Source organism: Sorex fumeus, unplaced genomic scaffold, assembly GCF_029834395.1.
Source record: "Sorex fumeus unplaced genomic scaffold, SorFum_2.1 ptg000073l, whole genome shotgun sequence".
Classification (NCBI taxonomy): Eukaryota; Metazoa; Chordata; class Mammalia; order Eulipotyphla; family Soricidae; genus Sorex; species Sorex fumeus.
Window position 1 is genome coordinate 4643773 of NW_026606130.1, and position 26137 is coordinate 4669909.

At 42.7% G+C, this 26137-nt stretch overlaps 1 protein-coding gene across 1 annotated transcript in view; it reads left to right on the plus strand.

Annotated features, from left to right (window-relative positions):
- Nucleotides 1–20236: 20236 nt before the first annotated feature.
- ERCC6L (ERCC excision repair 6 like, spindle assembly checkpoint helicase) overlaps nt 20237–26137 on the plus strand; it is a 37886-nt gene continuing 31985 nt past the window's right edge. The window contains exon 1 of the mRNA XM_056130137.1: nt 20237–20327. Within this exon, the coding sequence (XP_055986112.1) occupies nt 20260–20327 (68 nt within the window). The 5' untranslated portion in view covers nt 20237–20259. The remainder of the gene's footprint in view (nt 20328–26137) is intronic.

A 26137-nucleotide genomic window follows, 5' to 3' on the forward strand; every position in this document is an offset into this window, starting at 1 on the left:
GGCTTGGTTGTTAAAAGAAAGCTGATGTGGTTGGAATAAACTAACAAACATTGAAATCCAAACCAGCCAGTTCATGAGAGACTTGAATTCACAGTAAGAAGTTCGTGTGTGGCTGGACGGATAGTACAGCAGGTAGGGCGCTTGCCTTTCATGTTGTTGATACAGATTTGATCACCGGCACTGCTTATGGTCCCCCAAACCCCATCAGGAGTGATCCCTGAGCCCAGATAAAGTAGTGAACCCTGAGCACAGGTGGGTGTGACCCAAAAATAAAAAAAGAAAAGTTTGGGTAATATTTCACTGTTTTATAAACTCACTGAAAGGATACTCCTGATTCTGTGCTCCAGGATCACTCCTGGAAGTACTTGGGGACTATATTCAGTGCCAGAGAATGAACTCGAGTCAGTTGCATGCAAAGTAAGTGTCTTAACCCTTGTGTATCTCTCCAGCCTTCCACTGAAAAATCTTAAGCAAAGGAGTGGCTTATTAAAAGGACTATGGGGTCCTGGAGAAATAGCTCAATGGCTTAGAACTTATGCCTTTCATGTCAATGATCACCATTCAAACCCTAGCTCTCGCACCTCCACATGCACAAGTGCAACCCCAGCAATTCTGCTGTGTGAGCACCACAGTTCCAGGCTCTGCAAGCAATTTACAGCTGCACTACAGTGAGGGGTATATAAGAACCACAAAGAGGTGCACCCTCTGACAAGCAATTTGTGGTGAGCATATGTGCAAGCATCACAACTGAAGAGTGTAGGGAGTGGAGAAATAATATAGCAGGTAAGCAGGTAAGGTGCTTCCCTTGCACAGGGCCAACCCGGGCTCAATCCCTGGTACCACATATAATCCATCAAGTCCTGCCAAGAGTTACCCCTCAGTGCAGAGCCAGGAGTAAGTGCTGAACACTGCTGGGTGTTTATCACTCCCCCAATATGCAGAGAGAGAGAAAACCTCAGTAAGTAAAGTACTATAGTCAATGTGTTAATACCCAAACTGTATGTGTCACCCCCAGTGAGCACAACAACTAAATATGTAAGCAATACAACCACGCGTTGTTAGTAAACCTGGTCATCACAACAGCATCACCAATGAGTGTGGGGGTGAGAGAAGGAAAAAATAATTGAGTAGGAGGTGGGAGAGACAGTACAGTATGTAGAGCATTTTGGGGGCACATGTTTGATTCTGGTACCACATATGATCCCCTGAGCTCTGACAGGAGTGATTCCTAGAAGCAAAGCCAGGAGTAAGCCCTGAGCACCACCAAGTGTGGTGCCCAAATCCAAAATATAAAAGAAAGAAAACTACTATTCTTGTATCTGATAAAATAGATTTTCAATTTAAAAAGACAATAAAAAGAAGTAATGGGGACTAGGGTAATAGTACAGCAGGTATGGTGCTTAGCTTGTCTGCAGCTGACCCAGGTTCAATTCTTGGTTCCACATATAGTCCCCTGAGTCATGCTTGGAGTGATCCCTGAGTGCAATCAGGAGTAAACCCTGAGTACCACTGGGTGTGGCCCCCAGACAAAGAAACAAGTAATGGGTGTTACATGTAAGTTGAAGGATAAAGTAAGCAAGAGAATATAATGGTCACCAAGAGGGGCTGCAACAATAGTACAGCCAGTAGGGCATTTGCCTTGTATTTGACAGACCCAGATTCAATTCACAGCATCCCATATGGTCCACCAAGCACTACCAGGAGTAACTCCTGAGTGCAGACTAGGAGTAAGCCCTGAGCACTTCCAGGTGTGGCTCAAAAACCATAATAATAATGGTCATCAATGTATATTCACCCAATACAGGAATTCCCAAACATACAATATCATTATCAACTGACCTCAGGAGATATATTTAAAGTAGCATAATAACTATAGGGTAACTTAACACATCACTTACAGCTTTGGAAAAGTTCAGACAAAAAATGAAGAAGTAAATAATGACATTAAGTGAAGTAATTAAAGAGATGAACTGTGTAGACTCATACAGAAATTTCCACCTCTAAAGAAATGAATACACGTTCTTCTCAAGTGGACATGGAACATCCTCAAGGACAGGTCACATGTTGGGATGCAAAAGAAGCCTTAATTAACAAATGAAAATTGAAGTCATTGAAGCATCTCTTTTTTTAGTTGGGGGGGGGGTGGTGGTGGTTTGGGCCACTCCTGGTAGTGCTCATGGCTTACTCCTGGTACTTCACTCAGGAATTACTCCTGGCAGGCTCAGGGACCATATGGAGTGCTGGAGATGAAATCCAGGTTAGATGCAACAAAGCAAGAGCCCTATCCTCTGTACTATCTGTACTACTGCTTCCACCTCAAGCATCTTTTTTTTTCAAAAGATTTTTAAAATTAAATTACCGTGAGATATAGTTACACAGTACAAAGTTGCTCAGGATTGAGTTTCAGTCATACAATATTTCAACACCCAACCCCTCACAAATGTATATTTCTCACCTCTAATGTCCCCAGTTTTCCTCCTGGCTGCTCCCTGTCCCACCTCTGAAGCTTGCCTCAATGGCAGACACTTTACTTCTCTGTCTTATTCTCTCTCTCTCTCTCTCTCTCTCTCTCTCTCTCTCTCTCTCTCTCTCTCTTTCTCTCTCTCTCTTTGTTTTAGGCACTGTGGTTTGTAATACTGTTACTGAAAGAGTATCATGCATATCACATTACCTTCTTTTCAGTACTCGGTTTTTGTCCAGAGTGATCATTTCCACCTATCACAGTCATAGAGAAGAATACAAAGACAGCCCATGGAATGGGAAAAATTATTTACCCAACACTCACCTGATAAGGGGTTAATATTCAAGAAATACAAAGTACAGGTAAAACTTTATAAGAAAAAACATACAATCCCATCAAAAAATGGGGAGAACAGATTAACTGAAACTTTCTCAAAGAAGAAATACACATGGCCAAAAGGCACATGAAAAAGTATTCTACATCACTCATTATCGGGGAGATGCAAATGAAAAACCAAGCATCTTTTCTGACTGTAGTGATCTGAAGCTAGAAAATTAACACAACGAGATTACCGGACAACTGAAGAGGTAAGACCAGGGTTAAGGCATTTTCCTTGCACTCTGCCAACCCTGGTTTTATCCCTGGAACCACATATGGACACTCCCTGAGCACTACCTGGGTAACTCCAGATCCTAGAACCCAAAATAGCCTCTGAGTACCACTGGGTATGGGCAACCAAAACAAACAAAATTAAATTAAAAATAATTACAGTAGAAATAAATGAACCAGAAACCAAAAGGATGATACAAAAATTAATGAATACAAGAGCTGATTCTCTGAAGTAGTAAAATCGATAGACCCCTTGCTAGGCTCAAGAGAAAAAAAGAAAATTTGGGGCAGGAGAGATTGTACAGTGGGTAGGGTGCTTGTCTTGCATGTGGCTGACCCAGGTTCAATCGCCAGCATCTTTATATGGTTCCCTTTATATGGTCTCAGGAGTGATTCTTGAGAGCAGAGCTAGAAGTAAGCCCTGAGAACAAATGGATATAAGCCAAAAACAAAGAGAGAGAGAGAGAGAGAAAAGAAAATGAGAGTACAGAAATGCAAAGGATCTGAAGAGAATATAATGAACATGTATGTGCCCCAAAGGTGGACAATCTAGAAGAAATGGGCATATTTTATGATTATTATTTATTATTTGTATGATTATACAACCTTTCATGACTGAACCAGGAAGAAATAAAAAAAAAACTCTGCCAGAACAATCACAAGTACAGAAATTAAAACAGCAATCAAAAGTTTCCTTAAGAACAAAACCCCAGACCCATTTGGCTATACCAGTGAATGTTATAAAACTTTCAAAGAAGAAACGGTACCCATCTTGCTCAAACTTCCAAAAACTTAAAGAGGAGGAAAAATATGAACACATTCCATGAGATCAATATCACTAACCCAAAAGAGAACAGTCAGCATAAAGAAAACTAAACAACTGTCACCTCTGACGAGAAAATCCTCAAAAAAATCTTGGTAAGTCAAATAAGGTAACGTATCAAGTGAATGACCAAGTAGGATTTCAGCCCAGGGATACAGGGAAATTAAACATTCACAAATCAATCAGCATAATATATTAAAGATAAAAATTACATGATTATATAGATACTGAAAAAGCATTTGACAAAATTCAACAGCTATGATAAAAACATTTAAAAATGGGGATAAAAGGAATACATTTCATCATAATGTGACAAATCAACAACTAAATCATTCTCAATGTTGAAAAACTTAAAACTTTTCCTTTAGAGCTCTGTAACAAAACTGTAACAAAATAAGAACATCCATTCTCACTACTAGCTTTCAATCTAAGTTTGTAAGTCCAAACTGGAGAAATTAGGCAAGAAAAAGAGATAAAAGGAAAGCAGATTGGAAAAGAAGGAAAACCATTACTATTTGTGGAAGACACAATAATATATATAGCTTTAAAGACTTCACTAAAAAAAAACTATTAGAAATTATCAGGCATTCAGTTAAACGGCAGGATATAAAAGCCAATGCACCTACAGTTTCTTGTAATTCTGTATGCAAATAGTAAGTTGGAGGAAAGGGAAATCAAGGAAAGAATCACAGATGAACACTTGTTTATGATCTTTTGGATATAAGAGCTTCATCCAAATTTCTAGCAGAGATTTTGATTTAATTAGTTAGTTGGGCCCTGGGCATGACTTTTAAAATCATTGTATAATTTAGACACTAAAATGCACAAATCTTAATTGTATGGCTTGGTGAATTGTGAAAATTGTAGGCCCCTGTGTAAATACAACCCAATAAAAACAGAAAACTTCTTTTGCCTTTAGTCAGTGCTCCCTGCCTTGCCTAAGGCATCTGCAAATTATTTCTATGTTAGCTTCATTTTGATCTTGAACTGTGTATAAGTGGAATCAATCAGTATGTAACATTTTGAGATAGTCTTCTTTCACTTAGCAAAATGCCTTGACATATGAATCATCCAAATTGTTGTAGTGAATGTAGTTCATTCCTTTTCATTGCTGAGTGGCATTCCTTTGTATGGATATAACGAATTTTGTTTATCTATTCATGCATCCAGGGACATTTGAATTGTTCTCCATTTCTGGCTATTTGCAATAAATCCATCACATTCTTACATAAGTCTTTCTGTGGACATAAGCACTCACTTCTCTTTGGATAAAATTACTGGAATCACATTAAACTTATTTGAACTTATTTGGAACTGCCAGTTTCCCAAAGTTTTGTGTCAATTCACGCCCCTATCAGCAAACTACAGGAGTTACAGTTGTACCACATCTTTGCCAATGCTTTCTTTTCCGTTTTGTTTTGTTTCTATGTTTTTTTCCTTGTGTTTTTTGAGTTTATTCCTGGCTTTGTGCTCAGGGATCATTCCTGGTGCTGCTCATGGCACTGTATGAGGTGCTGGGGTCTAACTTGGATTGATCGTATGCAAAGCAAATGCCTTAACCCCTTTACTATCTCTCCAGCCCATCTTTTCTGTCCTTTAAACTATAGTCACCCTTGTGGTACATAGTGGCATTTTAATTTTATTGGGTATAGCTGGGGAGCATATCCAGCAGCACGCATGGCTTACTACTGGGTCTGTGCTTAGGGGTTGCTCCTGGTTATGTTTGGGGAACCATATGCAGTGACAGGAATTGAACCCTGGTGATCATGTGCAAGGCAAACATCCTACCCTCTGTCCTATCTCTTTAACCCCTCATCCTAGCTTTAAATTGCACTTTTAATGAATATCTTGATTCTATTTTCATATATTTATCAACTATTCACAGATTCTCTTTCATGAGGTGCGTGTTCCATGTTTGCCCATGTGTGGTGGTTGTCATTTTACTATTGACTTGTAATTGCTCTTTTTATATTTGAAATACCAGTCCTTGGGAGTGGAGATCCTCTGCCCGGTTCCCCCTGTCTCTGGTGACCCAAAGATCACACCCATAAGCCACCTCTTGCCGGCACCAGATAATTTCGTCACCGGACATTATCCACATTGCACAGCATTCTCTCCCAGAAGGAAGCAACATGACGCCCACCATAGCCATGACACAGGACACCGTGCCAGGATGTTTCACTCAGGGCGCCCCAGAGGGGGGCGGGTGAGAGCCCTCCCCGCCCCAAGGGATCCAGCCCCGGCAGCCGAAAAACTTTATCAACTTTACCCAGCCGCCACCATGCTCAAGGCTGCTCCCCACATGCTCGGGCCCGAGCCTCATGCTTGAGTGAACCTATTCCTGGACCACGCAGCCTCATTTGAGGCCACGCAACCCATCATATAACACTCCCTACCCATTCTCTAAGAGTACCACACCACATTTGATGAGGTTCAAATATAGGCAACCAATCATAGAGGGATATATATATGTGTGTGCATATATATATATTTTTTCAGATATATATATACGGAAGTTCACACACTCAACCTTTAACAACATGTTTGTGATATTCTAAAGAAGGTCTTAATGGCCCCTGCCAATATAGAACAATCTTCACACTGTTTCCTCTATAGATACTTTTTTGTAACGTTGTCAGCAGTTTTTCATAACAATACAAAATATATTATTTCAGTTGTGTTTTGGGACAAGGATTGGGGCTTGGGATGGAAACATCCCAAATATGGTGGTGGGAAGGTATAATGGTGGTGGGATTAGTGTTTGAATATTAAATGTAATCAAATATTGTGTACTACCTTATAAAATAAAATTAAAAAATAAAAAAATAACATGAGAAAAAAAGGAAATACCAGTCCTTCATCATTTACATGTACTATGAATATAATTATTGCTTAAAAGATACACGTTCCCCTCCCCTCCCTGAGAGGGGAGAGACACTAAATGATATCCAGTGATTCTAACATAACCAAGGGTCAAAAACTTCTGGTACAGTGGGTAGGGTAGGGCAATAGCTTAAAGAGTTGGAGCAGGAGTCAGAGCAATAGTACACAGAATAGGGCATTTGCCTTGCATTAGACCAATATGGGTTCGATCCCTGTTATCCCATATGGCCTTCTGAGCAGCAACAGGAGTAGTTCCTGAGTTCAGAACCAGAAGTAACCCCTGAGCATCACTGGGAGTGACCGCCTCACCAAAAAAAGAGATGAAGCATCTGATACCTGCCTGGAGTGCATCACCATGTGTGGCCACCAAACCAAAGAAAAAACCTAGGCACAATAAAGATCCCCAAATTCTTTATTGATCCACTTTCATTGGCCCTTGAACTCTAGCAACTATGCTTGAGGATTAGTTCTTTAATCCATGATGTGAATATTCATAGCTGTGGAGATATTATTTTTATTTTCTTTTTTGAGGCTGGGATTGGGCCACACCAGTTCATGCTCAGGGATTTTTTCCTGGCTCGGTGTTCAAGGATCACTGCTAGCCAGATGGCCACAGGCAGAGCTGGGAACAGAACTGGGGTCAGCCCCCTGCAAAGCAATTGCCTTAAACTTTGCAATATCTCTTCAGCCATGAGGATTTTAGGAGCAAGGGGATACCTTGTCAGTTTTCCTGCTGTGGATCTGTCTGGCTTCTTGGACCGGTTCATGTATCTGAACTGTTCTTTCACTCTCTTTTAGGAGAGACCGTAGATGAGTCTTTTCTCTTCTCCACCCAAAATATTTTCATTTTTACATCCTGACATTATCACCGGATCCATTACTACTACCTGGAGCTGATTTGTACCAATGAGATAAAGAAATGTTTTTAGCTGGGGCTGAAGCAATAGTATAGGGGGTAGGGTACTTGCCTTGCACATTGCTGGGATCAGAGCCAAAAGCAAGACCTGAATACCACTGGGCCTGGTGCAAAAGAAAAAGAAAAAGAAATGTTTTCTCTTAAATGGAGCAAACTCTTGTCCTAAGCACAAAGGAGCATGCTTTTCTGTTTTTTCTCCCACCCACTGTCCTTGAGTTTCCTACCTGCTCACTGAAAGGGAAGCATTTTCTGGTAAACAGGGCAACCATTTACCAAGAAGCTTGTCCTTTTCTCTTTGAATGGGCTGTGTACTTGCTGCATGGCCAATTAGTGGAAAGCAATTCACCTCTCTGGACCTTGGTCCCTGCAACTTGTAAAGGAGAACAATAACTTTTAGCTTGTCATGGGGCAAGTGCCTGGCATAAAGTTTTTGTTCACAGAGTCATTAGTTGTCTTGAAAGGGATGCTGGAAAGGACAAACTTTGTATGAAAGGCGTGTTTGACTTGCTTGGCCTTCAATGTGCCCAGATTTCACAGATCTTGTCTTTCCCTCTTCAGAGTTTTAGTTAATCCACGGTCTAACTAGGCCTATCTAGGCCTTCTACTGGCATCATCCTTTCCTTTCCCTTCTGGGCTAATTTGAATAGAGTAGTCCACAAAGGCCATGTGACCTTGCCAGAGATACAGTTCCTGACTCAGATCCACATGGGGAGGTGTATTTTTTAAATTTTGGGCCACACCCAGATGTGCTCAGGGTTTATGCCTGGCTCTGTGCTCAGGGAGCATTTCTGATGATGCTCACAAGACCCTGTGCAGTGCTGGGGTCAAAACCAGATCAGTAGCATGCAAGGTAAGTGCCTTATCTTACCCCTGTACTATCTCTTCTTGCCCCCAAGCAGGAAAGTTTTTATAGCTTTCTGATTTGGGCCTGCAGCTGTGACCTCAGTTTGGAGCCTTGTCTTTATAAGGTAAACTAGAAGAGAGAGCCTGTTAGAATTTAAAAGTCTTTGTTTCCTCCCTGTGGGGGTAGCGGAAGATGGTTAGAATTTTAAAAGCCTTTGTTAGCTTTCTGGCCCTGCAGGGGCCTTTCTGGAGCCAGGCTGCATTGCTATCCCTTTTCCACCCCAAAGGAGGATTTTTGCCCTGACTCTCCATAAATATCAAGGGGTATTAAAGAAAGAGCAATAACACAGGGACAGGGCATCTGTGGAGAGTCCACCAACATTGGAAGCCTGTCCATCTTACAGCAAAACTTGGGTGATTAGTTTCTCATAGCTGGATTTGGGAAATCCATCATGAGGCTCAGGTAAGAGACAAGATCTGGGAAGAGGGACTGGGATACACATGCTCTGGTCTTCCTCCTTCTCCTGTTCCTAGTCCTCATTATTGCTTTGAATATATCCATTCTACTGATGGTTTCATTTTAGTTCTCCAATATGATACTCCCTTTTAGGATTAGATAATTGAAAATTCCACCCAACTATTCATCCAACATTTAATGACCAACTGCTGTGTGTAGGTACTGTGCTGAGCTGTTGCGTCTGCAACTGAAAAAGATAACTCTGTCCTTCCCAGAGTCGGGGGTGGGGGTGGGGGGTGGGAGGGGGGTCAGAGAGATAGGATAGCACATTCCAGGCACTAAATCTCGTGAGAAAGGCAGAATGTGTCACATTGTGTCATCAAGGACAAAATGTTGGAAAGAATCTCTGAGTGTCCTTGGAAGAAGGAAGACCTGAGCTGATGGGCCAAAGTACAGGCAGAGAGAACAGAAAACAGCATGTGAAAGGGCGTGGAGGCAAGATTTGAGTAATTGGAAGTGGTTCAGTTGGAGAATGTGTGTGTATGTGTGTCTGTGTGTATAAGTAAGTTAGGTATGACACAGGTATAGACAGAAATACTGAAAAGCCTTGATTATATCTGGTTGGGTCAATAGGAGAGGTATAAGTCCACAGGTGTCAAAAAACTGAAGAACGTGTCTATAAATCATGGTAAATCACCGAGAGGAGGCTGGACTTGATCTTTGAGAGTAAAAGGAGACCTTGAGGGGTTTCAGCAGGGCCATGGCATGATCAGCCGAGTGTTTTTCGAAAGATCACTCTGGTTTCTAGTAAGGAGAAGGTGTAAATAAAAGCAAGATGGTCAGTCAGGATGTTACAATCCAGACAAGAGATGTTGGTGTAGCCTAGAATGGGGAGAGTGACAAGCAAAAGCAAGTTTTGACTTGGAATATATTTTGGAGTTAGTCAACTGACTCTCCAATCCATCACTGAGCTGGACTGAGTGGTGGATTGGGAAGATGCCTCCCACTTGCTGGCTTGGACAGTTTGAGGGGTAATGGTGAGGTGGTTGTGCTATTCGTGGATATGGGGAATAGTGAAGAGAAAGTCTAGGGAAAAGTGGACAACGAGTTCAATGCCATGTTGGATTTGAACTTTCAGTATAACTTATCCCAAAGCGAGTTGGCCATCTATGCAGACCTGTACTCACAAGTGTGAGTAAGGAGGATGCTGTTTTGTACAGCAGCACTGTCTGGTTAAAGGATTCCCTACCCTTTGGTGCCAACTTCAGCCCAAACCCTGGAAAGCAGGTTTAGAAGCACTCATCAAACACTAAAATTTAAGTTAAAAACCCTGTAAATAATCCTAGCTCTTGGCTTCATTTTCTCCTTACTTCCTGTCATTTTTTTCAGCATCTTGGACTGACTTGACTAGTTTTCAGTTAACAGTTTATCCAGCCCAGGGCCCTGGCCTGCTGCCATTCTTAAGAAATTTGGTTTCTGTCTCCCCCTGCTGCCAGAAAAGGAGACCACTCCTGGAGGAAGCACACTTCCTCCTACCCCTCTTCCCACTCCTTTCCAGCTTCCCTGGGGATTGAACTCTCACATCCAAAAGAGGAGACTTCTCCACACCCCACCAAAGTCCACCCATTTTACCTTTGTTTGTTGGGGCTGGAAATTAAACCCAGAGTCTCCTGTATGAGAAGTACGTGTTCCACCACTGAGTCTCTCTACCTAGCTGGCCTCTCTGGCCCCTGCACCTACCACCTTTTCTTTCTTTTTTTTTTTTTTTTTAATTTTTATTAGTGAAACACCATGAGGTACAGTTGTAGACTTACAATTTTTTGAGCTTGGATTTCAATTATACAATAAACAAATACCCATCTCTCCACCAGTGCCCATTTCCCACCACCACAGGTCCCAGTATCCCTCCCACCCCCATCCCCCCATCCCACCCTGCCTCTGTGGCAGGGCATTCCCGTTTTGTTCTCTCTCTCCTTTTGGGTGTTGTGGTTTGCAAAAGAGGCATTGAGTGGCAATCATGTTTGGTCTAGAGTCTACTTTCAACATGCTTCTCCCATCCTGGGAGGATCCTCCCAACACCCTTTATTTGGTGCTCCCTTCTCTATCTGAGCTCCCTTTTTCCCTAGCATGTGTGCCTGGCCTCCAAGCCATGGAGCAAACCTCCTGGTACTAATCTCAGTCACTCTTGAGTGTTAGTCTCCGATTTTGTTACTTTGTGTTCCCCACCTAACACCTTTTAAACCCAGGGGAGAAATAGGGAAGAAACAACTGAATTCAGGATCATCTAGGAATTTGTTTGTAAATCAGTTCTTTCTTTTTCCTGCTCCACACTCACACTTATCTACTCTTCCATGAGGACTTTACTGGATTATTTGTACCTACACACACACACACACACACACACACACAACCCCTCTCCTCTCAGTTCCTAAGAGCAGCATTTTGCTGACACCCAGTGGCACTCTCTCCTCCTCCTCCAATGGAGGAAAGCATTGTAGATGCTGGAAAGAGCCCGGGGCTTAAAATTTAGATCTCGGTACCGCCTCTGCTACTGAGTTAAAGCTGAAATCTTGGACTTATCGCTTCCTTTTTTTTCTCAGAGGAGTTCCCTTTCCAATTCATATATTAGACTGGACTCGAAAATACACACTCCAGTAGTTTTCTCAGCCTTTTTTCCTTATTTCGGACCAGAGTCACTCATGTTTACTCCAGTTTCAGTGCTCAGGGATTATTTCATTCTTGTCTGTAGGATGCTGGGGATAGATCCTAGGTTCTCTGCTTGCAAAAGCTAAGCACCCTACCCACTGTACTATGTCTTATTTCTTACTCTACTCTTTGCTCCAACTAACTTAGCCATTGCAGTGCTTCACACACATAAGCCTCAGCGTCTTTGGTCACACTATTACCTTTGCTGAAATGCTCTTCTCTGCTTTTGTTTAGCAAAATTTCTTCTCCTTCAGTTATCAGCTCAAATGGTACTTCTTTAGAGAAACCTTTCAGTCCTTCCTGACTGGGTCAGGTACTTAATCGGAAGTCCCTGGAATTTCCCTTGTGTGCCCTCATTCCGTTTTCTGCATGCTTCAAGTTGTTTCAAGTCTGCCCACCCCCCACCTACCCTAAAAATTATTATTTAAATTTTTAAGGTATTACATTCAGTGGTGCCTGTAGGGGGTCAACTCAAACCCAGGGTCTGGCATATGCTAGCACATGCTCTACCACTTGACCTATCTCCTTATCCAGCCTCCCTCATATAAACTTTATTTGGGGGGCCACACCCACCAGTGCAGAGGGCTTACTCCAGGCTTTGCATTCAGGGATCAATCCTGGCAGTGTTTAGGGATTGTGATACACATATTGTAGTACTACATGTGGTAGTAGGGATTAAATCAGGGTCAGTTGCTTGAATGGCAAATGCCTTTTCTGCTGTAATATTCCTCTAGCCCCTCATATTTTATTTATTTATTTTTTAATCTGGGGGGTTATGGTGGTGCTCAGGGATTACTCCTGGCTCTTCACTCAGAAATCACTCCTGGCAGGTTCAGGAAACCATATGGGATGCCAGGGATTGAACCCGGGTTGGCTGTGTACAATACAAGTGTTGTACCCACTGGAATATATCTCCAACCCCTCAACGCATATTTAAATTTTAAAAAATTGATTGAGGTTCTGTAATTTAAGTACTGTCAATGATGGTTTCCCATGTACATAATCCAACAGCACACCCATAATCAGTGTACCTACATCCTTCCTCCAAGGACCCCAATACCCCTCTGTTTTAGCCATTCACAACTCTATTTTCCTAGAGTGGATCAATTTTCCTCTGAGTCTCAACACATCTTTATTGTGTAAATGAATAAGCAAATGGATAAATGAATCCTCTTTACCTATTGGTTGATTTCTCTATCCAACTAGCATAGTGATTAAGAATAAAAGGTCAGGGTACAGAGAGATAGCTCAAAGATCTGAGTGCATGTTTTACATACACTCAGATTCCAGGTTCAATACTGGAAATTGCATGGTCCCCTGAACACTGCTTGGTATGGGTCCATAACAAAAACAACTCTACAACTCTAAAATTTAAATGTCAGGGGCTGGAGTGATAGCACAGCGGGTAGGGCATTTGCCTTGCACACAGCCAACCCTGGTTCGATTCTCAGTATCCCATATGGTTCCCCGAACATGGCCAGGAGAAATTCCTGAGTGAAGAGCCAGGAGTAACCCCTGTGCATCGCTGGGTGTGACCCAAAAAGCAAAAAAAAAAAAAATTAAATGACAAAAGCCACACCTACAACCAGGCAATTATACTTCTTGTGGCTTCTCTACCCCAAGGACCCCAAAAGGTCCTTGACCTCAGGAAAGACATCTGTGTTTCCATGTTCATTGCAGCACTGCTCACAATAGCTCAAATCTGGAAACAACCGAAATGTCCAAGAACAAATGACTGGTAAAGCAACTATGGTACACATAGACAATGGAATACTACATAGCTTTAAGAAAATCATGCAGTTTGCTGCCACATGGATGGAACTGGAGAGTGTCACACTGCATGCAATTAGTCAGACCAAGTGACAGGTACAGAATGAGCTACCTCATATGTGTGCTACAAAGAATCATAATAAGGAAATAACAAATGACCAATGGCAAAAGAACCTTGAGACTGGTCTATAGTGAGCCTGGAGTGCTGGGGGAGAGGGAGCTGGGGCCATGATGGGGGAGGGAAATGGCCATGGAAGTTTTTCTCCATGGCCCATGAAAGGTGTGGTGTTGGAACAATGTACGCATAAAACCCTACTAGGAATGGTATTGTAAATCATGGAACTTAAATTAAAAAGTCACACTGCCTGTGTTTGGACCCAATTTTACCAATCACAAGCTATAAAACCTTTTGCAAGTCATTAACTCTTTCTGTGCCTCAGTTTCCTTATCTACGAAGGGAGGACACTAGTAGTACACATGACCTAACAAGGTTGTTGTGAGGATGAAAAAAATCCAAAGCTTGTTATTCAAGTCCTGTATTAATAACTATTGTTCTTATTCTGCCTTCCGTTTACCCATTTACCAATTCTGAACTCTCTCACAAGGCCTCATTATCTTGTTTCCGGTCTGTGAGTGCTGGTGACTCAGTGTAATTTGCAGATTCTATTATTTTATTATGGAAAATTTCAAACATAGAGCAAAGTGGAGAAGAGAGGATAATGAGCCTCTGTAACAAGCTTTAATAATTATCAACATTTTGCTAATCTATGTTCATTATTTTTCTCTCTCATAGAGGATTTTAGTGTGAATTCAAGATGTCATATCATTTTTACCTGAAAGTATTCCATTATGTACTTAAAAGAGATAAGTCCTTTAAATTTTTCCTTTAAAAAGTAAAAAATATTTACGCCCGCTCCTCTCTGGAAAGAAAGATGGCGGCCGCACGGGAGCCTTGTGGACAGCAGGTTTGAGCCGGGCTCCGCGGGAGTGGCGGGGACCTCATGGGAAGGGGGGCTTTGTGGGCCGTCCCCCACGCCCCACCGAGGTCGCCAGCTGCCCCCCACGAGCGGCTCTCCGGCACGGCCACGACTCCAGGGCACAGAAACCAATCTCTTAACTATCTAACTTTTAATAGAAATTCTTCCAGGGTCAATAAGTAAAATAGCAGAAATTCAAAACCGCGCGGACGCTTTTATTCTTAAACCAAGTTGTAGAAAGCAAATTATCTCACAACGCTGTTTCAGCATATCTGATTGTGGGGGGTGGGTCGTAAACTCTAAACAATAATTGTGCATCTTCTATCGAAACAATCTATCTAGTCAAAGTAGATAGAGTATTAACTAGAACTCATCTGCCTCACAAGAATTGGGAGGGGTGGGAGGTGGGGGTCTATTGGGGTTCGGGGTTAAAAATAAGTATTGGTAAAGGGAAATGTGTTTGATATTTACATGACTGAGACCTAAACCCGAAAGCTCTGTAACTTTTCCCACAGTGATCCAATAAATAAATAAATTAAAAATAAAAAAAAAGTAAAAAATATTTAGGGGTGACTGTTCGAATTCTGTTCTCTTGAGAAAAGCTGAGGAGATGAAAGGCCTTACTTCAGGATCACATGAAATGAGGACCAGTCAAGAGACTTAATATAAAGGCTTTGAACAGGGTCTGACAAATGGGTGATAGTAGTCAATATTATTTCAATTATATATATTTTTGATGACCAATGTACAGTGAATAATGGACCTTTAATTCAGAACCTATTAGCATACTTATAGAACATCTAAAGGGATTCGAGGTATAGGGCTGCATGTATTGTGATTTATCATTTACAGAGGTCAAGCGTTTCAACAGAGGCATTTCTTTTGGGGGAATTAACTCAAGGAGAGACTATACTGAGAAATTTGCTCATGGGCTACAAGCATCCGTGTGCTTTGCTCTTTCCCTCCTCGTACATATTACATAATGAAGTTTACTTCTTATTAATATTTGCAGTTATCTGGATACACCCAGTAAGATATAAACATTCCAAATCTTATTTCTCCGGACAGTCATTTTTGTCCTTCTTCGTTTTGGCAGCCTAGTTCGGCACTGAGATTTTATCAGCCTCTCCTTCCTCATCCTTCTTAATGGTGCTATATTGGTGGCTCTTTCAGGATCAGGGGAATGAGACCCTTTGTATTTACTGGTTTTGGCATACTGAATACACCACGGATAGCTTGCCAGGCTCTGTGGTGTGGGCAGGACACTCTAGGCAGCTTGCCAGGCTCTCCGAGAGGGATAGAGGCTTTTAGGGTGACTTCTAATCATCTTTGCAGGTGTTCCCATGGTTCGAACCATATTTGAACCCCATCAAATATGGTGCGGTAATCTTGTATTAAGTGTTTTATATTGTGTCACGCACAATATATAAATGACTGTCTGTACTTTCAATGCATGTACGCTGGCATCGGATGCATCCATTGAGGACCTGATGGTGCAAGCGTGAAAGATCAAGTATGACATCATTGGTCTGACCTAGATGAGATCCTTGTCAACACGAACTTGGCCATAAACATTGATTCATTTGAATGCATAACAACCCGAATTGGACGATTACACTTGAATAGATGTGGCTCACTGCCGGCAGTTTCTATCTTCATTGTCTACGCACCAACATCCAATTATGATGAAGGAGAAATTGAGAAGTTCTACATGGAGCTGGAGAAGTTCCATAAAGAAGACCACACCTTCAACAAGATCATTGTCAGTGATTTTAATGCAAAGATAGGACCGAGAAGATCAGCCGAAGAATGCCACATCGGGACCCATGGCCACAACAGCTGGCGGTCGTCTGGCCAGGGAGGGATTCCATGTATGGGGTGCTTTGCAACTAGACCTTAGGAAGCAGAAAATCTTGACCTGTACACACACCTTTCCTCCCCGGCCTCAGGGCTCCTCTTTCCAGCCAGGAGAACACTGCAGGCTTCAATTTGGAATGCCCTGAACCCTGGGGACGGTGTGTCAGATGGCGTGTCACCATCTTCTCCCACCTCTGTTTTTCCCGAGGACCAGAGACCTCGTCTAGATAGGGCTTTGCAACTTGATATAAAAGCAGAAATTCCTGTTCAGACAGACAGTAAAGCTGGTATGATGCTTGTCTTGCTGACACCAATCACTCCTCTACATCCCGATGGCCCCCAGAACACTCCAAGAATAATACCTGGGGACGGTCTGCCAGATGGCATGTTACCATTGTCTCCAAATTCTAATTTCTAGGATCAGCAGGAAGCTCTGTCCAAAGACCTTTGGCAACAATGGTGGCTGATGGGAACTTCCGCCCTGAGAGCCTATTTCAATGATATTTTATTATTATTATTATTATTATTTTGCTTTCAGGCCACACTCAGTAGTGCTTAGGCCTACTCTTGACTCTGTGCTCAGGGAACATTGCTGACCAGCTTTGGGGAACCATCTAGGATGTCAGGGATCAACCCCAGGGCAATTATGTGCAAGGCAAGTGCTTTACCCACTATGCTATTGCTCCAGCCCCATTATTTTGCTTTGTTTTTAGCACCACACTCAGAAGTTTCAGGGTTCTGTGCTTAGGGTTCACTTTTGGCCAGATTCGAGTGAACTGTAGATGGTGTGAGGAGCAAACCTAGACTTACAAGTACCCAAGGTACTAGGTCTCTGGTCCCCTCTCTCTATTTGTGATGATACTGGCTAACTACTTATAAAGCAGTTCTAGCTATTGGGGTGCTAAATTCCCTGGCATCCAAGGGTGAGATGTGGGCTCCAGAAATCCTGAGAAGGGGCTAGAGGAGAAGCAGTGACTGCAAAACTAAGGAGCACCTTGAGCTGAAAAACATAGTGAGTTTGGGGACTGGAGAGATACTACAGTAGGCAGGTTACTTGCCTTGCACATGGCAGACTCGGGTTTGATCCCCAGCATCCCATGTGGTCTCCTTAGCACTGCCAGGAGCAATTCAGGAGTGCAGAGCCAGGAGTAAACCCTGCAAGGTGTGACACCGAAACAAACAAATGAAAGAGAAAAACTTAGTGGGCTTAAAGCTGGTGGGGGTCCAAGTTTTATGGAAATGATACTCAAGAAAATCTAGTAGTTGGGGCAGGCAAAGAAGAAAGGGTTGGTTCTTTCTTCCTAGTGATCTGTGTTTTGGGGATCACTGTCAGTTGGGAAACAGTGAGTCCAACATTAAGTTTTTCTCCATAGCTCATGAGGGAAGAGTAGTATGTACCAGTCACTAGGGTTCTGTTTTGCTTCATCTTTAGTTCAAGGATTTGAGGGATAGCAAATATGGATCCAAAGCACAATTAAAAATGCCCCTTTGTGCTTTTCCTGACTACGGAATTCTCCCTACCAACTTTTCCTTTCCACACTCATCCTTTGAGTACCCATGTACCTGGACTCCTGACCCACTCCAATCCAAAGTTGTCTTCGGGATGTGATTCAGCAGGAGCTTTGGTATGTGGCATGGTAGAGTGCATATGGCCAAGTGAAATCCATCCCCAGAACTGAGTACACTGCAACCAGATGTGTGTGTGTGTCTGTGTGTTTGTAATCAGATGCAAGGATAACAGAGACAACAACAAAGCATTACAGGTAACATGGGTAAAGTGGGGTGTGAGGAGGTACCCTTGAGAAAACAGGTAAGCCCTGCTTCCACTTCTCTGCTCCACCCACCTGGGTCACCTGGGAAAATGGGTGGATCAGGACCATAGTGTGCTACGAGTACCTAAGAGACAGAGACACTAGTTTGCCACCAGCCCCAGGAGGCAGCTCTCTGGCTACACCTGAAGTCTACTTGTTCTGTATGGTGTAGGGATTGGTTTATCACCTGAGTCCTAGGGGAGTGGTGGATTCAGGCTGGAGCCAGGAATTCCTCTCTGCAGGATAAGTAAAGTCAGTTCTAACCTCGGCACAGGTGTTTCAGGAATGTTGCGGTTCCTCTGGCAGAGGAGAATTTCAGAAGGGGATGAAATAGTGAAGCAAACATAGTTTTATTTAGGGGCCAGAGAGATAGTACTTTGGGTAGGGCATTTGCTTTGCATCCATGCAGTCAATCCAAGTTCAATTCCCCAGCACCCCATATAGTTAACCAAGTTACACCAAAACTGATCCCTGAGCCAAGGGTAAGCCCTGAGCACTGCAGGGTGTGGTCCCCAACAAAACACAGTAATACAGTAATTTTAAAGAAATTTACTTAGAGAAATGTGAGACGTGGAGAGAAAAAGGAGAGAGAGAGAGAGAGAGAGAGAGAGAGAGAGAGAGAGAGAGAGAGAGAGAGAGAGAGAGAGAGAGAGAAACATGGGGCTTTTGGGAGGTTATACACAATTTCTCCCAATTGTTTTGATCTAGAGTTATCTGCACACATAAAAATTAATCTGGGTCTGTCACAGGGAATAGCTTTCAATTTAGGGTTGTTTTTGGCCACATCTGGCAATATTCAGGTCTTACTTACTCCTGGCTCTGTGCTCAGGGATCCTCCAAGTTCTCTGGGGACTCCATGTAGTGCCAGTGATTGAAAGCAGAAAGGCTGAGTGCAACACAAGCACTTTGCCTGTTTGGGCCCCAAACAACAATAAAACACCTCAGTAGGATAAATGAGCTATTTAATATACTGGTCGCAGACAAACTCATCATCTCTTTTCTAATGAATCTCATCTCTTTCCTTTCTGCTTTCCAGCAATAAACTGTGACAGAGAAGGAACACAGATTTGTGTTCATTATGTTTCTCCAGTTGTAGAAATTTAGAAAAAATTACTTGATTTCTCAGACGCTCAGTTTTCACATCTGGAAGATGAGCAACTAGAAATTTACAAAACCCAAACCAAACCAACAAACCCCCCAACAGTCCCCAACCCTTTTCTGGACATCCTGTAGGAAATTTGAGACAAAAGGTAAACTTTACACAATGCTAATTAGTGCCTTGAGGCACTAATATATCCATGTCTGGGCTCTTAACAATATACCAGGTTAATTTGTCTTGACACATAGCTTCCTGTTTATTTTGTGCTGCTCTCACTAGGCGCTTTATCAATTAAATTTCCTTTTATCTGAGCTCTACCTTTGAAACACGACTGAATCACAAGTGCTTCTGAAATGGTGAACGTCACTAAAACATTGCCATTTTTTTGGTTTGTTTGTTTGGGGGCCCCACCTGGCAGTGATCGGGGCTTACTGCTCTGTACTCAGGGACTACTCCTGGGGAATCATATAGGATGCAGGATGTTGAATTCTGGTCGGGCGCGTGCAAGGCAACCCCCAACCCCCACGCTGCACTTTGTCTCTGGTTCCCAGCATTACCTATTTCTTAAATGAGATTTGCGGTTTGACGTACGAGTGCCGTTCAACAGGAGTTTCAATCTCGGATATGCCTCCCATGGTGTTTACTTTCAAATCATGCTGCGTCAGGAACTCGTAAAAAAAGGAAAGGGAGGATTAGTTGGGAGTTTAGCTCCGAGGTGTTTTCAGGGGCTACTACAGAGGTGCCTGAAATTCACCAGAATAGTGTCCGGAAACCCAGGAATGTTTTGCTACAAGGTTTCGATTTGCTGAAAAGTAATACACAAACAGGAAGACCCAATCAGTCGGCAGCTGTTCGCGGCTAGCACCGCCCACCTTCTGTGCGCTAAGGCGCAGGCGCATGACCTTCGGGCGCGGAGCGTGAAGGGAACGCAGCAGCTTATTGGACTAGCTGGCATCCAGGCCGACAGTTGGCCCGACCCCGCCTCCAAGCTCGTAGCGCATGCGCTAGGAGGGACGAGCGAAATTCAATTTCTGCCGAGCGACTGTTATGGAGGCGTCCGGCCGGCTCGCGGGAGCCGAGGACTTAAGCTCAGAGCAGGCTGCCCATTACCTGAGGTATGTCTGGTCCATGGTGCCGCTCTGGCTCCTCGAGCGGCCCGGGAATGGTGGGGGGACCTCCTAGAGAACCAGACACGTAGTTTAGTGAGACTCATGCAGAAGTTCTCGGCACTGGGGTTAGGCGATCCAAGATTGGGAGCCCCCGAGACCTACTCTCTACCGGCTCTGTAAGTGGCAGCACTTAACGGGGTATGAGGATGTAGAACCCTGATAGCTCTTACGCCATGTATGAAGTTCCTCTTTCAATCTGGGCACACCCTTCCCAGCGAACTTAAGTTAATCAAACGTGACTGGATACTGTTCAGCCTACCCAGGTGCAGGGGGTGCAGATGAGCACATTGGGCCTTGCCCTAAACTGCATGCAGTTGAAAGGGACAAGTAAAACAACCCTAACTACCAAGTTTGATGAGTGCTAGAAGATGAGTGTTGTAAGAGTATAAAAAGAAGCAAAGCGTTATCATTGGCATTAAAGGAGGGAAGAGCCAATTAAAAGTATGTGTACCAAAGGAAGCCCTCTCAAGGACTTTGGAACTCTGTTGAAAATTGAGGCAGGATTCACCAGATGTCTTTGGGTGAAGAGTACAGTAATGTGGGAAGGAGCCCTGAACTTTAAACTTTTATTATTTATGTCTTCTGGCTTCATGAACTTTTTGGTTTCGTTTTTGAGCCACGCTCAGCTGTGCCGGGCTTACTCCTGCCTCTGAGCTGAGGAAGTGGTCCTGGCGTGTCCCAGGGGACCATGTGGGGTGCCAGGGATGGAGCTCAGCTGCCTGCAAGACAAGTGCGTTACACCCCTGTGCTGTTTCTCCAGCCTCCCGATCTTAATCCTTTTTAAGAGTACACTTCAGTGTTAAATATGTTGACTTTGTTAAACCATCACTGTGCTCCCTTTTCAGAACTCTTGCAAAACTAAAACTCTGAACTCATTAAGACACTACCTTTTTTCCCTCCAGCTTCTGGCAACTTCCATTCTACTTTCTGTCTCTGAATTTAACTATTTCAAATGCTTCCTGAAAGGGGGGGGGGAACACTCCATAGTGTCACGTGACAGAATGTCAGAATGTCCTTTTTTTGTTAAATAATGTGCCATTGTATGTATATGTCTTTTGCGACACACCCAGTGCTACTCGGGTGACTCCTGGTTGTGCACTCAAGAATTACTCTAGAGTTGCTTGGGTGACCATATGGGCTGCCAGGGGTGAGCCTGACCAATCATGCAAGGCAAGAACCCTATCTGCTCTACTATCTTCCCAAGCCTTATGTATTATTTTTTAATCCTTTTATGGACACTGAAATCCTACCCTATCTAAGCTATTGTGAATAGTGCTGCTGTGAACAAGAGTGGACAAGTATCTCTGAGATCCTTCTTTCAATTTTTAGTTCTGTGTCCAGAAATGCAATTGCCAGGTCATACGATAATTCTAATATTTAATATTTTGAGGGCTTGCCATACTGTCTTAGAAAATAAGGATTTTACATTCTGGCAAACTTCATATAGGGGTCTTCACATCATTGTCAACACTTGTTTTTTGTTTTGTCTTTTGAGGTTGTTACTAGTAACTTAACGAGAGTGAAAGCAGTATCTCAGTGTGATTTTTTTTTTTTAATGTTGGGCCACACTAAGCTTTGTTTAGGACTTACTCCTACTTCTACTCAGGGATCCCTCCTGGTGCTAGTTGGACATTATACAGTGCCAGGGATCTATCTATCTTGACTGTGTGTGCAAGGCAAGTGCCCTACCCACTGCACTATCTCTCCAGCCTCTCTGTGATTTTGATTTGCATTTCTGTAGTGATTACTGATGTTCAGCATCTTTTCATGTGTTCACTGGCTGTTTGTGTTACTTGGAAAAATGTTCTAGGCCTTTATCCATTTTTGAATTAAGTGATTGATCCTTTATTGTTGAATTGCTGGAGTTCTGTATGTATTCCAAATATTAACCCCTTATCAGATACATGATTTGCAGATATTTTCTCCTGTTCCATAGGTTGCCATTTTACTTTGTTGATCATCTTTTGGTGCACAGTTGTTTCAATTTTAATGTAGTACCAAGGAATAATTGAGATGATTGATTAATTATGTCACCTTTTCCAAACAAGAATTTTTTGGGGGGTCACATCCAGTAGTGCTCAGGGCTTACTCCTGGCTCTGCTCTCAGAGGTTACTCCCGGTAGTGCTTTTTGGGGATCCTTTGGAATAATAATGATTGAACCAAGTTTGGCCACATGCATGGCAAGTGCCTTAACTGGTGTACTTCCTTTGGCCCCTACCCACTTACCTTTTATACCATTCCACTATTTCTTTTTTAAAATTTAATTTTATCTTTATAAATTTGTTAACAAAAATTTATTACATTTAATATTCCAACACCAATCCCACCACCATTACACCTCTCACCACCATCATTTCAAATTTTTCCAACCACTACCCAAGGCTGGCGCAATAGCACAGCAGGTAGGGCATTTGCCTTGCATGTGGCCGACCCGGGTTCGATTCTTCTGTCCCTCTCAGAGAGTCCGGCAGGCCACTGAAAGTTTCCTGCCCGCACGGCAAAGTCTGGCAAGCTCCCCATGATGTATTTGATATGCCAAAAACAGTAACAAGTCTCACAATGGAGACATTACTGGTGCCCGCTCGAGCAAATCGATGAACAACGGGAGGACAGTGCTGCTACCCAAGTTTACCTCATTAGCAGACCCGAAATAATTTATTTTATATTGCTTGTTATGAATAATCTGCTAAAAATGATCAGAAAAGTTTTCCTTAGAAGAAAGTGTGTAACGATTGTTGGATCTCACTCTGATCCATTAAGCCATTGTATAAGAGATTACTAGCATATTGTTACAGATTGGGCCTTGTGTGGTAATATATATTTTTTTTGATCAGGATTGGTTGTCTTCTACTTTATACCCCATCGAATGTGGTGTGTGGTATGCTACTCCTGGTACATTAGTGGTGTAGTGTATGAGATGTTGCACAGCCGTGTGCTCTAGGAAATCTAAAATTTTAAATAGGTTAATAAAGCTGGAGTTAAATTTCTCAACTGGTTGGTGACTTTGGGGTCTGGAGGCATCTCTGCAGCTTCTTGGTCTCTTTTGAGATTTATATGTGAGTCTCTGGGTCATGGATCATGTTAATGAGCTTTTATAGCGCCAGAGATAGTTTGTGTATATGAATGCCAGGCTCCTGGAAGAACAGGGTGATGGGGCAGGTTCCTCATCGCTTCTTCCATGAGAGCCTGGAGGTTTCAGTCACAAAACCTACATACCTGAATTTTTCAACAGATTCACTTATCCATTCCACTATTTCTGTCATCCTCCTTACTCTATTCTGTTACCTCTTCTCTTGTTACCCACCATCTCTATCCACTAAGTCTCTTTATCATCCATTCTCTTTCTGTTGTCTACCTTTTCTCTGTTAGCTACACACCTCTCTGTCAATACATTTTTCTCTTAGTACTTTGTTGCTCTGGATCCAAGCAGGAAATGGAAACTATAGAGTGTTAAAATGGGGACTTGGTTGGGGGGAGGGGTGCTGGAAAGATAGTACACCAGATAGACACTTGCCCTGCATGCAGCAGACAAGGGTTTCATGACACCTCAAATGTGTTCCCTGAGCTCTGCTAGGAGTGATCACTAATTGCAGAGCCAGGAGTAAGCCCCTGATCACAGCTGAGTGTAGCTCTTTTCAAAACACATGCAGATACACACACACAAACGAAATGGAGACTTGGGTCTGAGAGATAGTACAGGAGTAGAAGGCTCTTGCCTTGCTCACAGCCAAACCTGGTTCAAATTCCTGGCACTGTATAGGGTCCAGGAGTGATCCTTGAGCACCATTGGGTGTGGTTTAAATGCCAAGAACAAAAGAATGAAAGGCCTGGAACTTTATTATAAGAAAGTATTTAAAATGTGACTGAGAAATGAGGAATCTATATGGTACCCCTGGGTTAAATGTGTGTACCCAAGGAAGGAGAAACTTGGAAGGCCCCCTCTCCCAAGCCAAATGATAGATTTTGGAGAAGGTGTAGTGTAGTTGATCCTTCTGGATAGCAGATACAATTTCTGGCTTGCTCAGGCCAGAACGTCCCAGCAGTCCTTGGGTTGTCTGGAGACAGCCTTCTGGTGTGCAAATGGCCTGGTTGCCTGGGTCAATCTTTTGTGAGGGTTGGAGGAGGGGAACTGATTTCTTTGTATATATAGAGAACAAGCTGTAATGTCATCAGTAGGTGTGTGTGCGCTTGTGCGTGGCTTTGTGACCCTCCAGTTGGATCACCGCAAGCAGCAGTTAAGTTCAAGAGGACCCCCTTTTCCTGCTCTATTCAGCCAGCGCCCTCTACTGAGAAAGCTCAGTGTTGTGCTCCTTGTAAAGGAGAGAGGCTTGGTCTTCTGTTTATCTCAGAAAAGGTATTGTCTGAGGGTGAATTTGGAATGAAGAGGCAGGAAATAGAGGTTTTACCAATCTCATCCGCTCTGAAACGCACACTCTTTGTTGCTCACCTTTTCTCTGTCACTCTCATACACTTCATTGCCGTCATCCATCTGCTTCCTCCCCCCATTTTTTGGTGGTGCTGGGAATTTAGCCCAGGTCTAATTCTCATGTGTGCAAAGACCTATACTTCATTCCTGTGCCACATCCCTAAACCTGCTCTCTCTTCTAATATTTTTTGGCTTATGGGGTCTTAACTATTACTGCTCATGTCATGCCTTGTGATGCTTAGGGACCATATGCAATGCTGGGATTTGAACCAGAGTTGATTACATTATCTTAGTTACTATACTCAGTGCTGCAGTGAGTAGTGGTATGCATATATCCTTTGGAATGAATATTTTTGTGTTCTGAGGGTATATACCCAAAAGTGGAATTGCTTGCATAAGGCAGCTCAATTCTTACTGAGAATTTTCTGAGAACTCTCCATCCTGTTTTCCACATGGGTTGAATCAGACACCATTCCCACCAGCGGTGGATGAGAGTTCCCTTTTAACTGCATCTTGCCAATACAGATTATTACACTATTTTTGATATGTGCCAGTCTCAACATTTTAATTAAAGGCTATAGTCAAATTAATTGGACCAGAAAAAAAGAATGGTGATGGGAAAACAAAGTAAAGCTATTGGTATTGGCAGGTGACATGATCTTACATTTAGATAACCCAGTAAAAGCGCCAAAGAAAAAACAGATTAGAGATAATAAATGTGTCCAGCAAAGTTGCAGGGTATATAATTCAGGATTCAACTGTATTTTAATACCTACTAATTAATGATACTAAGAAGAATGATTTCCATTTTTGATAGTACCCAAAAATAATTAGGAAGAATTTTTTTTCTTTTTGGGTCACACCCAGCGATACAGAGGTTTCTCCTGGCTCATGTACTTAGGAGTTACTCCTGGTGGTGCTCGGGGGACCATATGGGATGCTGGGAATCGAACCCGGGTTGGCTGCATGCAAGGCAAATGCCCTACACGCTGTACTATTGCTCCAGCCCCTAGGAAGAAATTTATCTAAGGGAGTGTAAGAGTTGTCCACGGAAAACTACAAAAATTGTTGAAGAAAGTTCAAAAAACTTAAATTGACAGAAAAATAATCTGTGTTCACATTTGGAAGATTTATTGTTGAGCTGGTGATATTATGTGCTTTATATATTCTAGTACAGTATCTAGTAAGATATCAGTAAGGTATATTTTGTAAAAATTAGTAAGCTGGGGCTGGAGTGATAGCACAGCGGGTCTGTGTTTGCTTTTGTGTTTGGATTTTGCTTGGGGTTTTTGTCTCAGGTCAGGCTTTGATGCTAGATAATCTCTGCTG